The 15,546-nt window shown below is 41.5% G+C and overlaps 1 protein-coding gene across 3 annotated transcripts in view; it reads right to left on the bottom strand.

Moving 5' to 3' along the window:
- Nucleotides 1-15,546, bottom strand: part of pde8b (phosphodiesterase 8B) — a 64,119-nt gene that overhangs the window by 6,820 nt on the left and 41,753 nt on the right. The window contains exons 7-22 of one of the 3 annotated variants that reach the window (XM_049019057.1): nt 14,894-14,982; nt 14,475-14,553; nt 14,226-14,366; nt 13,826-13,914; nt 13,535-13,610; nt 8,506-8,557; nt 8,277-8,354; nt 6,690-6,766; nt 4,773-4,937; nt 4,472-4,517; nt 3,930-4,059; nt 3,421-3,619; nt 2,487-2,704; nt 1,925-2,063; nt 1,409-1,612; nt 487-616 (exon numbers count right to left, since the gene is read on the bottom strand). In XM_049019057.1, coding sequence (XP_048875014.1) covers nt 487-616; nt 1,409-1,612; nt 1,925-2,063; nt 2,487-2,704; nt 3,421-3,619; nt 3,930-4,059; nt 4,472-4,517; nt 4,773-4,937; nt 6,690-6,766; nt 8,277-8,354; nt 8,506-8,557; nt 13,535-13,610; nt 13,826-13,914; nt 14,226-14,366; nt 14,475-14,553; nt 14,894-14,982 — 1,912 coding nt within the window. The remainder of the gene's footprint in view (nt 1-486; nt 617-1,408; nt 1,613-1,924; nt 2,064-2,486; nt 2,705-3,420; nt 3,620-3,929; nt 4,060-4,471; nt 4,518-4,772; nt 4,938-6,689; nt 6,767-8,276; nt 8,355-8,505; nt 8,558-13,534; nt 13,611-13,825; nt 13,915-14,225; nt 14,367-14,474; nt 14,554-14,893; nt 14,983-15,546) is intronic. The other 2 variants (XM_049019056.1, XM_049019058.1) reach the window with 2 other exon arrangements.

Here is a 15,546-nt window from a genome sequence, read left to right as displayed (position 1 = left end):
AATGCAAGAGGCTGTGTGTAAAACTCTAGAGTCATAAGTGGTTAGAGAAGCGATGCCCGGTCAGAGTCCTAAGGACCATTGTGCTGCATATTTAGGGAAGATGGGGTCACACCTAACAAGCTGATGTGCTACTTTAATTACAGTTAAGAGCAGAGTTAAGTGTAAACCTGCACCTAAAGCCCATAGAGACCCATTAGTGGGTCGGATAATAAGTCAAAATCATCATGTGCTAGCAAACTGAACAGGGTTTATAAGATAAAATACAAAAATGTGTACATAGTAGTGCCGGTATATGACATGATCTTAGACAGCTATGTGAATAACATGTCCTGGCCTGCTGGTTTAGCATATTTTGGATTTGTATTATCTTCTGAGCTCTCATTCATAAATATGCACCAAAATCTCCATTTCCATTATTACATAAAAACAGAAGTAACCATTTGTATAACATTATCAGTCAGACTGGATAACAACAAATGCGATTACCATCCCAAGCGTCAAACATGTCGGTGATGAAGTAGTCGATGAAGGAGATTTGTGACTTGGGGACGCTGCAGGTGTTCCGATCAAAGATCGGCATGACCACGGGGAGACCCTGTCTCTTCTCTTCGTCTGTCTGCAACACACAGGCCACCGCAAGGCATTAATCTCCAGAAAACTGCCATGTGAAAATAAGCTGAGCCTTTGGGCCAAGCGGAAGGCGGCATGTTAGACTGGGATGTAAAACCTGCAGCATGAAATAACTTCTTTCAACCAACATCTTGTCAGGTCAAGTTAAGAGGCCAATCCTAGTCTTTGCAAATGATATACAAAAATAACTAAGATGTACATAATATATATTATCATCACTATTAATATTAAATATAATGATTATCCATCTGGTCATCCACCCATCCATCTTTCAATCTCTTTTTCACTAAATGGTCACCTGAATACTGGAGCATATTACAGTAAGGACAAGGCAAGTTTCTAACAATTAACCAGTCCGCTGGTTATGAATGAGATCTCTTCCCTAAGTCTGTCTTTAAGTTGAATATGTAGACATGTCGGAACGATAGCACAGTACATAATTATTATTATTATCATACAGTAAAAATTGAGTAACTGCATACAGTTCTGTACTTCGAGCCGACAAACAGCTGAAGCCACGCAAAGTGGTGCATGTGTTTGTTATTATGAACCATTGTATTTAAAATTTTTAATAAAATAGGCTTTATGGCAGTTTGTTCATAAGTATGAGTTGTCTGTAAGAGGACGTTCTTAAACTGGGGACGGCCTGTAATTAAAATGAATAAATGCTTCAATAATGCAATGTTTTGTCCATTAAAATACCCAGGAGAAGTCACACTGCAGCAAGAAGTTGCAGGTATTATTACGATGGGAACCATCTCTCTCACATTCACAGCACCTGGGCAAAGTACTCTTCAGAGATTCGGCCAGCCCACTCGATGCACAGCTCCAGGGGGCGGCATGGATTGGCCACATCGGCACACTTGATCATCATACGCTTAATCAGCAGCCGGTTCTCCGCGGAGTTCCGGATGCTGGCCGGACACTCGAAGTCGCTGCCCTCGCTCTGCAACACGTGTGAGCCCAGGGGTGATTTCAATTTCTAATGCAGCACACAGGCAGCTTGAATTAAGCCAAATAGTTTACAGGGAACCTCTGATACAAAATATCACAGCTAATCAATATCTTCCCTTATATGCATAAAATCAAGACACATACGAACCCATGCAGACGAACACAATCAGTATGCTTTAAATAGTTACTTTTTAAAAATGTGAAATCTGCACGAGTAAAAACTGACTTTACGCAGAGTGTTTACTTTCGCCAGTCCACCGACCCGCACAGTTTATTGCTAACATATACACAAAACAGTCTGGGGGATCAGATGTAGTGGGAGAAGGAAGCAGAAGCTTACATTACTGCTGGATTCCTCGATTGCTGCCATGGGTTTGTTGATGCTGTTGACGAACTTGTTGACGTGTTCGAAATGACGTGTCATCTCTGTAGCCAGCACCATGTCGATGACGGCCTGTCGCAGCGTCCGGAACTGCGTCCTGCAGCCAGAGGGGAGGAAGCGAGACCCTCACCATCACAACTTCAGAGAATCAATAGAGAGAATCGAAAAAGAGAGCAATTAACTTGCTGCTTTTTAATGCCCATAACCTTAACTATAACCATTTTCACAGAGTCAAATTAATGCTAATATTTAGCCAATTCTAACTAAATGAAAACACCCATCATGGAATTCATAATGTCATTTACATTTAAAGGCTTTTTAGTAAGCCAGTTAAATCTCTTGCTATTGCAGAATATATCTCTTTATAAATATGCCTTTAAATTGCATTCATACAAGTGGTCGGATCAAAGGGCTGAGACTGGGCCCGGTTCCAACTCTATGATGTAGGGTGGGCCACAGAATTCTCTGAAGCGGCCGGGGGGGCTTCTGTCTTATCAAAAACGCGTTTAAGTTTAGAAACCTCTCAGTGTTCTTGAAGATGTTGCACTTGTTGTCAGAGACAGTCAGCTGGAAGGCCAGGGCGGCGTGATGGCTCTCCAGCACGGCCGTGTCGTTGTACAGGATGGCCAGCTCACTGCCTGCGTTACACAGGAAGGAGTTGGTGCGGCCCGGGTGGTCCACATCGTGCACTGTGGCAGCGATCAGAGCTGCCACCACGTCTAGCTGGTCTAGACTGCCCTGGGAGACAAGGATAGCCAAGCGTTTCACTCCTGTGCAGCTGAATATGAATTAACAAATCTAGCTTATGATTGATTAAATAATTACATAAACATTAATATATTTTCAGAGGACTGAAAAAAGCAATATTGCAATTAACTGTATTTAATTAAATTAATCCATTTAAAATTGAGAAATTCATGAAATTCAATTACCTACATAGAATATTAATCATGTCAAGCACTAAATACAAGGAGAAAATTATTAGCCAGCTAGAAAAGCTTTTGTTGCAATAAAAAGGCACAATCACACAATGTTTTCTTGTTCCTTTTCTTAAATTATGGTGATATTTTACCGACTCAGACAAAAGTAACCTTATATTACAAACATTATCTATTCAGGAGTATCGACCAAGTTAAAAAACTGAATCTAAACAGTTTTGTTTTCTCCAGCATCGTAATATAACAAAGCCTGTAATAATCTATTATGCACGAGGCTCATGAAAGGCAATATTACCGCACTTTAAATGTACCTGTACTATTAGACAGTCCAATATGGTATCTAAAAATACACTTAATGGTCACATAAAAAGTAAAAAAAAAAAAAAAAAAAAAAACTTTCTCCTGGATGGATTCTTGTTTCTGTGCTTGTTTTTGGTGGTTTGTTTAATGTGAGAAATGGCAGCAGGAACAGCATGGCCACAGAAGTGCAGCATTACGCTGGTTGGGAATGAGTACCTTGACCCTGTCCTTGCGCAGGAAGTAGGCCGTGGCGTGCAGCACATCAGCTGCGTGAGTGGAGTTGTGGTAAGAGTTGGAAGCGTGGTAGTTGGCCTCAATGACCTGCAGCCAGGACCGCAGTGTTGCCTCTGTGCAGCTCAGGAACTCGCACACCCCGAAACGAGCAAAGATTTTCAAACCGAGGTAGGTTAATGGTCTGGAAAAAAGTTATAGCGTAAGTATGCTAATGCTATGATCGGTCACAGCTAGAAGTATTCCGAGAAGTCTGATGCATCTGAAATATATAGCAAATTCTACATTGTCCTTAAAGCCTAAAATATGAAGCATACATTTTGCAACTTTTGTTCTTCCTGTCTGTCTGTAAAGCCTGCTCTCCAATCACTTGGCCAGAAACCCACACGCTTTCTGTCTCTCTCATGACTACAGTGCATAAAATAGACTAGCAGTGTTAATGAAGGACACTTGTTCTCATACAGCAGGCCTGCCTCCCCTTCCTGGCCACTCACCTCTTGTGTGTTGCAGCCTCCAGCTCCAAGATGTTGAACTCCCAATGATCCTCGTCATCGAGTATTTTGGCAACGGACGGGGGTATGTCGCTAAGGGTGACGGGCACGCCCAGCTGACTCTGGCTTATGTCTGCAATAGGAAGCACAGATCTAAAAGTCTGCAGAAGAGAGTGTGAGGATCAGACGCCAACCTGTACCCGCTGAGTATGGATTTCAGGAAAAGTTTTTTTCTTTTCTGAGATAAGGGAACACTACATCGTTTGTGGAATAATTACGTTTTTGAAACCAATCTGCTCCTTCAGAGAGCAGGATGTCAGTAACCGCTTGTTCAGTACTGAAGGACGATTAGTACTGGCCTCTGAGACACTGATACTGCATAAAATCACATCCGAAATGAATTACATCTGGATTATTTCCAAGTGCACTACACTTTTATTATACCTGTACTCCATTCACAGGAGTATTATACATGAATATGTAATGTCTTAGTAACTTTAAACATTAACCAACAGATTAATGTCTGTATTTACTTTTAAACTTACTTTTTGAGAATACATAGTCATTCTCAGACAATCTTCGCAAACCGTCCTACAAGATAAAACATAAATGTCAATGTCCTTTACTATAAATACATACACAGGCACTGTGTTTGGGCTTTGCAGCACACTAGTTTTACACGTAACCTACTATTTGAAAGTTACAGACCACCAATAAATATGCAGAGATTATCAAAATAATTATACAAGTTATTACAAAAACACTGAAGTCTAATGCAAACTGAATGCATTGGTAATGTGTCATGCTTCTGTTTTTAGCCTCCTATTTTCGGCTAATTCCACTCACACTCATAAGACCCCCCACAAGGTCGTTGGTGTGGGGGTCATCCTCTTTGGAGGCCAGCTGTGGTGAATAAAGCTCAGTGGTCCTGAGTATCTCAAGAACCCGGTCCAGGGCCTCGGCAACTGTCACGGGGCTGTTCTCCTGGGCTGCGTTGATGATGTTGATCACCTGCCCAGTGGCCGTAAGCACATAGCTGTCAGGCCTCATGGTGTGTCGCCGTAAGGAGTACGATAATGACCAATGCAGGTGGGAGTGTCTGTTTTTGGAGGGGTTTGCAATGAATGGCAATTTAACCTTCTGGGGACGAGCACATCATCGGCGATGCAGCGTATTTTTTGCGTTTATCTGATGATTGATGATCATGAAAAAAATGCTGACTAAATCCGTAATCTGTCTTCTTTTCAAAAACGTCCATTGTCGGAAGTATTAAAGTTTTTAAAATGAGGGTAAATCGGCAAAAAAATAAACCATGTCACTTTTCTTTGTTTTACCTGCATCGGGGGCATATAGTACCGCCCCTCACCTTGAAGATCGCTATTCGCATTCTAAATAGCCGCATTACCGGGTATTCAAATCGCATTCACATAGTAATTTGATGAACAACGCAACAGTGAAACACGATCCAGATACAACCCCATCAGCACCATAAAAGGGGGCGGGGGAGGCATGTGGCCAGGTGTGAATGGCTCATGCACACACATGAGAGCTCCTACATATTCAGTGGAAGGGGACCAGAAATAGTGACAAGTGACAAGGTTTTTCTTATTTATTTATCCAACTGAATGTTGCAACTACACCGTTTAGTCATCTTCATGTAGCCAAGACTTTGGTGATCAGATATCTGGCAGCATTGCTTACTATATACTTTCATAATGTTTCTGCAAGTGTTACAAACTGCATTTTGCAGTGTCTATACTTTAATGTCAGATTACAAACTTAACATAAATCTGACAGATTTACAATATACATTAAAATTAAGATGAGTGTAATGCCAAAACAAATATGTAAGAAATAATTTATTTGCCATGAATTAAGTTTATGATATTGAATCAAATGTGTGATCATGCTCCAGTCAGCGAAGTAACCAAGTCATAATTACAAATGAAGCTACAAAGGTCAGTCTGCCAATCAGCTGCATGCGTCAGCTGTAAAAGACAGTCTGCTGTCTGACAGTCTGCAGTGTAATATGCAACTTTTCACAGCAGCGGAGGCAACAGAGTTTCAAGAAGTACAAAGTCAGTGTGGGGACTACAGGTGCTGGGACTGCAGACACAAACGCTCTGTAATTAATGTGTCAAGGGGAAGAGTCTGGAAAATCACGATGGGTTTTGTTGAGCAAAGACCAGCTGCAGAGGAACAGTGGCTACAAGCTGAGGCTCATCGTCAGGGACAGACAGACTCAACGCACAATGATGCATGACCAGGCATAAGGAACACAAAATCTGGACTCCTGGACTATTGGAAAAAATAACACGGACCTACATCCATAAAGATTTACATCTCGAGAAAGCCAAAGAATGCCTTCAGACCCACAATGTCTTCTGGTATGGAAAGCCATCTCACAGGAGTTATTACACCTCACCGGCACCTGCCAAGGTGCAATGAAGCCGTTTTCTAAGACCAGGTGTACCATGGTGCTGATACCTCATGACATTTCCAAATTCCAAAATGATAAAACCCTCGCATAAACTGCTTTTAAACATCTGATTTTAGCACCATTGAGTCTGTACAGGGAGTTCTGGAACACAAAATGCAAAGAATGGTCCAGTTCTGGACATGTATGATACCATTCCAAGGAGGGATTAAGCTGTTCTGTAGGCAACGGGTCATGCTACTCCTTATCAGATCTCTGTCATTAATACATTGTAATTTATCCTGCCCCTGTATATTACTATTTTCAGGTTTTATGAATGAGTTTACCTTTGTGATTGGAGCCTCAATAGTCATGGAATGAATTCTGGCCATGGATGAGTATCTGCGGTTCTGCAAACTCGGGGCTGGGAATTAAAAGGTAAAAATACAAAGAACATTAGAAAACATTAGAACCCTGGAGGTGTGAGGAAGCAGTGCTGCTCCCCCATTACAGACACAGCAGAAATTAAACTAGGCTATGTATCCACGTTTATCATTGTCAAGGTCATGGGAGCCTGTCCCAGGCAGGAGAGGGCTAGGGTACACCCTGGATGGGATGCCAGTCCACCACAAGGCATGGGGCTGGGGTACACCCTGGATGGGATGCCAGTCCATTGCAGGGCAAGGGGCTGAGTACGCCCTGGATGGGATGCCAGTCCACCAGAGGGCAAGGGGCTGGGGTACACCCTGGTTGGGATGCCAGTGCACCAGAGGGCATGGGGCTGGGGTACACCCTGGATGGGATGCCAGTCCATCACAGGGCAGGGGCTGGGGTTCATGCTGGATGGGATGCCGGTCCATCACAGGGCACAGGACTAGGGTACACGCTGGATGGGATGCCATTCCATTGCAAATTACATACACACACTCTGGGCATAACAGAAACTTAGGAGAAATGATTACCCATACGATTCGAACATGCGGATTCTACACACAAAGCAGAGTGGTATTTGAACTAACCCTTCAAGAGCAAGGGTAGAGTGCTACCCACTGAGTCACCAAACCAATGATGCTTTTATCCAAAGCAATGTAAATGTTTTTTTTTCTTTTTTGAAGAGAGCATGGGGGCGGCATGGTGGTGCAGTGGTTAGCACTGCTGCCTCACACCTCTGGGACCCGGGTTCGGGTCTCCGCCTGGGTCACATGTCGTCATGGGGTTTCCTCCGGGTACTCCGGTTTCCCCTCACAGTCCAAAGACATGCTGAGGCTAATTGGACTTTCTAAATTGCCCGTAGGAGTGCATGTGTGTGTGAATGGTGTGTGAGTGTGCCCTGCGATGGGCTGGCCCCCCGTCCTGGGTTGTTCCCTGCCTTGTGCCCATTACTTCCGGGATAGGCTCCGGACCCCCCGCGACCCAGTAGGATAAGCGGTTTGGAAAATGGATGGATGAATGGAGAGAGCATGTTCAGACAATGCCTGGAGCAACTAGGGGTCAAGGGCCTAATGGTAAAATCACTCTGTCAATCCAGGAATTTGAACATCATACAATACATCCATCCATCTATCTATTTTACAAACCGCTTATCCTTCTGGGTCGGGGGGGTCCAGAGCCTATCCCTAACAACCCAGGATGGGGGGCAGCTCAGACATTACATTTTTTATGTAATTAATGTACAGTAAGCAGCAAAAAAGACCTGAATGATCAGGCTGCAATGTTCTCCTCACATAAAGTGGAGGATGACTGCAGCTAATGAAAGAGCTTCTCAGCCCTGATCCTGTAAATAGTGCCAGGTGGTGCGTCAGTGGGGTGGGGGGGGGGACTCATCTGACTGAATTACAGCCACAGTGTGTCTGACTCACACCCTCAGAATGACTCCATCACTGTATGACCCACCCGCCCCCCCATCCCATCCCGTCGTGCCAAGCCAGCTGTACCGTCGCTGCTCCGGGAGCTGATGGATCTGATGTCAACAGACTCTTTCCTGCGGTCCTTGTGACGTGATGAATGGCATTCTGGGAAAATAAACACGGCATTGGGTCATAAGACTTTTCTGCAGAAACAATGACAGCAAAACAGTGATCACTTGGCTAAATTTGGTTCTGACTTCTTTTTTATATAATTTAACACACAAACAGCCACACAAACAAATAAATATGACTGTACCTGACTGGGAATTATCACCACTGTGTTTTTCATCTCGATTTAACTTATGTACCTACCAGGACAGAGACACTATTATTGCAAATATTAAATTATAACATATTAGTATCTTAACAACAATGAATTCAGTGTGAAAGGCCACCAGAAAAAAAATACTTCAAATCATCAAGCAAATTTAATTTCCCTAGCAAGCATTTTTGGAGCAGAGCAAACATCTCAAAAAACAACCAGACTAAGCTCAATGAGCTTTTGGCATTTTGTGCTGGCAGAAAATTATCCTTATATAATATTTTGTGATACTATATCAATTCTCAAAAACCCTTCATTAAGTTTTAACTCTTCTCTGACTTAATTTACATCAATCTAACATGAAGTGTTGACGTTTGCATTAAAAACATTCATTTTTTTTCTAAAAAAAAAGTCACTACGTTTCACTTTTTGAACCATTGGAGACTGGGTAATTGAGATGGTCATGTGATGAACATGACCAGAGATGAAACCTCAGGTTCTTTTAGTTGAATGATGAGGCAGGTTCCTTAAGCGGTTTATTAAGACAGAATGAAGATGTTACAGAAAGATGTTTCACACGGCCGGTTCAGTGTCTGTCTGTGTCTGTCTCAACTCCCATTGAGGGAAGCAGGCCCTTTATCTATGGTCTTCCTACACACTCCTGGAGCCAGGAGGTCAGACGGCCTTGGTGGGAGTAAGTTGTATGAGAGGCAAAGAACATGATGAGCGAGTAGCAAGGACAGAAACAAATATAAAAATAAGAAATATGAAAGCTATAGATGAGTGAACTAAATAAACATAATTAAATAACTACAAATTAACTAGGGAAATCCCTCAGATCATAACATGAAAAGAATATGAGTTATATAGTACTGAAATAGTGAAAGGGATTGGTGTACTGGTACTTTTCACTTTTTGCCTCATTTCCTTTTTAATAGATGCAGCCGCAATCTATAGATTTGGATCACATTTTGTTGGCAAATCAGGTTTTCGTTACTGCTGTAAAAATGAGCACTTCAAAACAAAGCACTTTTTTTCACTAAGTAAGTAATTCGTTATCAAATGCATTCCACTATGAACCAGCGCGTTCAACCATGTTACTCTGCTAGGGAAAGCAAACACGTCTAGGATCAAGATGCCAATAAGCCAATGAGAGATTTGTGCTATGCTGACATGTCTCCCCTATTTGCCAGTCCTGTATTTACATTTTATGGTAACACTTTACTTAACGGGGCACAAATAATGTAGTATTATAATATTACCTATGTATTAATTAACCACAAACTAAGGCTTAATTACATACTGATCTCATGTTATTCATCAATAATGAATCATAACACGTTTTATCTCAAGTAGTTACTATATCTAATTCTGCAAACCTTTGTGAACTACTGAAGGAACAAGCAATGAGTAACTCAAGTGAAATACTGTCATGTTTGTTCATCATTAATGAATCGTGATGTATCTTACAGTAAGTAGCAACTATATTTGTTCATTATTTGTACTTCAGCAGTAACTGAGTTATTACTGAGTATTTGTGCCTGGTCAAGCAAAGTGTTACCCATTTTATTTACTTAACAGGCGTTTTTAGTCAATGTGAACGATGATTTTGAGAAAGCAGGGTTAGGGTTAGACAGTCCCTGAGGCAACTGGAAGTTAGGAGCATTGCTTGAGGGTCCAACGGTGACACCATTCAGCCAGCTTTGGGATTTGAACTGATGACCTACTGATCACAGGCGCAGCAGCCTAACCCACTAAAGCCACATACTGCCCCCACTTAGCCAGTTTCAGAAATGCGTGTAATTGCAGAACTGCTAGCAGACTTTCTTTTGCAGGCCCATTGCAGAAAACCATATTTATATGACTGTGATTCTCTCAAGAGACAAAGTGGCAACAAGAGTAAATGTCACCACATTCATCTTTCAGTCGTCACGTTATTTCAACAATGACTCTATGGCGTCAACACCGCCATGTGGCAGCCAAAAAGCATTTTCGGCAAGCAGACGATGTGCCAGACGGAGATCCAGCCATGATACACAAGATATTTTTGTCCTGGAAAAGATGGGCAGGACAGCTCCCTTTCCTGTAAGGCCTTCGCTGTCACATAAGTGTGGAAGTATCCCTCTGCATAGTGTCATAGATGAGACTTTGGAGGTGTGACACGCAAGGAAGTCCCGTGCCATATTTCACCCCTGATTGCTTATCGGTCACAGGGTAACGAGGACCAGGAGCCAATCCCTGGAAGAACAGGGCACAAGGCAGGAGACACCTTGGACGGGCAGCCAGTCCACCTGTTAAGGCTGCTCTGAAAATCCTTCATTGTTAATTACAAGCCCGCCATAGCCATCCATACCCCCCCGAAAACCAAACTGAACAGGAATGTCCTATTGCTGGGGCCACCCCTCCAAGACTGACACCTGCCATTCAAATATCGTCACTATCTTGACAGAGGAGCTGCCAGCTCACAAATCTATCGCCATCACTAGGAGCATAACCAGAAGTGAAAGCTCTACCTCTGCAGAGAGCTGCAGTGTGACAGAAGAGAAGCTACTGGCAGACAGCTGAACTAAAACATGATGTCAAAGCTGCATTTTAAGGTGAGAAGCAGGAAACCGGAATCACATTGGCAAGTCTTTGAAACTACTACTGCTACACACACACACACACACACAGTGGTTAAAATTGTGGATGTTTTGGCATTATTCTTTAAGAATTATCATATGTTGGGTGATTAAAGTTCCGTGTTGGCCAGAATATAAGATTTATTTTTTTCACTAAAAATACCTCGGAAAAAGTGGTGGTGTGTTATATTCGAGGCTTGGACCAAAAAGGAAATAGATGGTGCTAAATAAGATACTTTCTAACAAGTGTTTTGATTTACTGTAATATAAATTTTTCATACGATTGCCATAAGTGTGAGCTTGAGAGTCAAAAAGCATGAGTATCATGCCAGATGTGTGAGAGTTGGCAATCCCTCGTGTGTTCAGTGTGCATCCCTGAGTATCGTGTAAATTGCTGGCTTCCCTGGCTGTGTAGTAGGTTAAACCATCTATGTTTGTGTAAGTACACTCTATGATGTTCTCACAACGATTAAATCACATTTCTCAGAACGCATCCCCATTGTAAAGTGATGCATGATGGTATAGAGATTTACTTAATGCTCCCTGAGAGAAAACAGATCATTTCAAATGCTAATGCAAAGTAGACCACTGTAAAAAACAGTATCTCAGAATAGTGTAATTACACAAAGCACTTACATAATTTTGACAAAAAAAGATAAAATGCTTATCTGACATTGATTTTTGTCTACTACATATAATAAATCTTTGTCATCCTGGACAGGAAGGTCAAACCTGCCCTGGCTCTGCAGCTGGTCACCTTGATGTTATTATAACTGCATTTAATAATAGGCTGTGCTAAAATATGAAGTAACATCACAACTAACCTCCCCTCCCCATCGCCCTCTGTTTTTATTTATTTTCACCTTCAACAGGATTTTAAAAAACAGGCACATATTAAGCACCCTGTGATGGGCTGGCCCCCTGTCCTGGGTTGTTCCCTGCCTCATGCCCATAGCTTCCGGGATAGGCTCCGGACTCCCAGCGACCCAGAAGGATAAGTGGTTTGGACAATGGATGGATGGATGGATATTAAGCACCAGCATGAATCAGAAGGCTAATGTACCATTTTGAGATTTTAAAAAAGGACAATGGCAATAACTGGAGGAGTAAATAAAAGAAATGGCATCCATGTGCCAGTGAGAATGGAACGAACGGCATGTACTCGTGCAGGATAGCAGGGGCCAGGCGCGGCCATTCTCCACAGTGCAGCTCTGCACTTGTACAAACAGCCCTACAATGTACTGTATGCATCAGTTGGGATCACGCTTAATTAAAAACACAATGGCCAGGATGCTGATTGAAGTGGCAGAACCACTTCAGTTCCATTCCCAAAAGCACCGCACCTGTTTTTCGAGAGATGCTTGTTTACATCTAACATGCTTAGAACTGCATAAATACTTCCCTGTAAAAACTGTGAATGCAAAACTGTACACTGATTATTTTCAATATTATTTTGTGCAAGCATAAGTTGATTTTGTAATAATGCGAAGTAAAGCCAAATGGATTTTTCAATATACAAACTGACCAATGCACTTGGATATTGTTACTCGTGGGAGGTTGAGCAGCTGATCTTTGACGTCCAGGTCATCTCCTTCATAAGTCTATGAACTTTCGTTTCCTCTGTTCTACTCCTTTCTGCCTTTTTTTCATTATTATTATTAATTTTCACTTAATTCTTAACTGTTGCACATCAATTAGTTACATTGTAATTTGATATTTTATGAAGTGCTTTAGGGGAACTATGTTGGGAAAGGTGCTATATTTAAAAGAACTAAATATAATAAGAAATAATGCTTATAATAAATGGTTCAAAGCCTCTGCTAGCAAGATTTATATTTTTGTCCACACTAGTCTTTGAAAAAATGTTACATACTAATTAAGTATTACACACTGTGCACAAGGAAATAAGATGGATCAGTTGACTGGCATGTAATCAAGATAATTATTTGTTTATTGGTTAGTTTGCCTGCTGCCTATTTTTCCATCACTGTGGGGGGTGGGGGCTGGGGGTCAGAGATTCTTTTGGGCAATAGATACACATATTTCATTACACTTGTAATCATGTTTTTACATTTGGACAGGAATGCAAGCCAGATCCAAGGAATTTTAACAGGCTTTGCCTACAGCCCAGCTTTAAAGTTAAGAACAAACACCTGGCAAGTAGATTCATTACCCTACGCAAAAGTCATGCAGAGTTATTGGACTTAATGATGCAAGTAAAGCATTGTACCGAAAGACGCAGTAACGCATGTTTTTATAATGCATGTGTCCCAATAAAAACGTCCTGTTTTATGCACATCCAGGCTTCCTGGTGCTGGATCATCTGGATTTTGAGATCCTTGGCAACATATACATTGCATTAGAGGTGGACAAATATAAAGTGAAAAATAAAATCTCCTCACCTTAATTCTATATGGCCTCACCTGTTTGTTGTTGTCAATATGAGGTCTGTTGATTGAAACAATATGTCGGATTTTTCTGAAAAGAACAAAACAGGAACCAAGAATCATCACAATAAAGGCTGGTTAGAGATTAAATCTCATCACTTGTGAAATTTAACTGAGAAGACATAAATTGCAAGAAATGCAATGAGTCACAATAAAAAAAATCTTTCAGTAAGGTTCACCATAATTCATATTGATCAAAAACACAATTCAAACACAATAGCCTTTCATAAGAAAAACATGGCTTACCCTCCCTGTCCAATAACAGGAGTGATTTTAACATGCTGTTGTATATTGTCTCCAGATTTCCTCCTGGCATAGTAAATACCCTGCCATTCCTACAGAAGAAGGACACGCATACATTCAACAACACAAACATATTCACCTTTCTGTTTCTGAGGCAACTTCCAGCTGAATCTCATTTTACTTCCCACTGATTCCGAGTGGATGATTCCTGACTTAATTCCAGCAAAGCTCAAGAACAGGAATTTTTTTTCCTGGAGGTACTAGCTTTCAACGGTGAAGACCAAATATCCAATGAATACCAACAACCAGATCTCAAGTCATAAATGAAATCAGGATACAAATAATAAGGTGCAAATTAAGAACATGCAACAAGCATCTCCACTGTTCATTCCTAATTGCTGACCTTTCCTTTCTTGATGCAGGTGTTGATGGTGTCCAGCAGGTCAATGCGGTTCTTATCACTTTTTGGCAGCTCCGTCAGTTCTTTCCCGATCAGCTCCCCTTGGTGGTATCCCATCATCCGCTCGAACGCTGGGTTTACATACTGTTACAGATTAAATGCCCCCGTGACAACATATTTATTAATCAGCCAAGATCTCTCATTATGCATGTTCTGAGCCCTGAGACATAAGTGGCTCTCCTGCCCCCATACCTGTATCACGTGGTCTTCACTGGTGATCTCCACCGCTTCCTGACAGTTTTCCAGAGCAGTGAAGAGTGAGTCACATGCCCTATGACAGCAAGAATAGTGAGACACATCCAACACACAAAAGTCACCTTTGACACACAATCCACTAGATATCGGAAACAAAAGCAACAACTCAAGTTAAAATTTGCCATACTTTATATGTTTTTTAAACTACATTTTTAAGTAAGCTTAAACTGAAGGCAATAAAGAGCCTTTAAATGTGATGTCATTTGCCAAAACCGAATCTAAGAGATGAAGTGCATTCAATGCGGCATGTTTATTAAATAGCGCAAAAAACCCTGCATTGTACACGTCTCATTCGGGACCAGGTCTCAGACGTTTGTGCCTATAATCTGATGGTGGTGACCATGAGCTAGATTCACCTCATCTTGAACTGTGATCGCACCTCTCCACGCTCCATCTGGATAAGCTCGTTGTAGCAGGCCGAGACACTGCTGCTCTCGAGAAACCTCTGGAATACAGAACAACATGGAACGGTGGAGACGGCCCTGAGCGATACCAGATGTGAGTTGATCTCCTGACACCAGATGACTGCGATCCATATAATATAATATGTATCAGTTCAAACAGCTTAAACCCAATACCAAAATCAAAACCCCAAAAAATCTGATAAAAATTCATTTCTAAAAACAAAAATATCTCAGTTTTTTGGCTTAAAGATTTAGTTAAAGTTACAGATAATGATTTATAATTCAGCCCCACAACCATGCACTCGATAAGTGGTTGGATGGCCTGGATTTATTCAATAAAAATGCTTTAAAAAGTTTAATTTTTTTTTCTTAAACCTCAAACTACTGCATTGTGTCAAATCACTCTGGCAAAGAAATAGAAGCCAACAATAATAACAGTGAAGGATAACGTATGTTATGCAACCATTATATAACTACATAATGAGGAATTGGTTAGTTTTGATGAGTTAAGCTAACAAACACATTGACCTATAAGCACTGAGGTTTCCTTGCCAGGTTAGTGCCGGTAGCTGCACCTAGCACAAAGATGGGCTTCACTGGAATGA

The sequence above is a fragment of the Brienomyrus brachyistius genome, chromosome 7 (genome assembly GCF_023856365.1).
Source record: "Brienomyrus brachyistius isolate T26 chromosome 7, BBRACH_0.4, whole genome shotgun sequence".
Taxonomy (NCBI): domain Eukaryota; kingdom Metazoa; phylum Chordata; class Actinopteri; order Osteoglossiformes; family Mormyridae; genus Brienomyrus; species Brienomyrus brachyistius.
The sequence above is the reverse complement of the archived record's forward strand: the minus strand, read 5'-3'. Positions and strand labels throughout refer to the sequence as shown.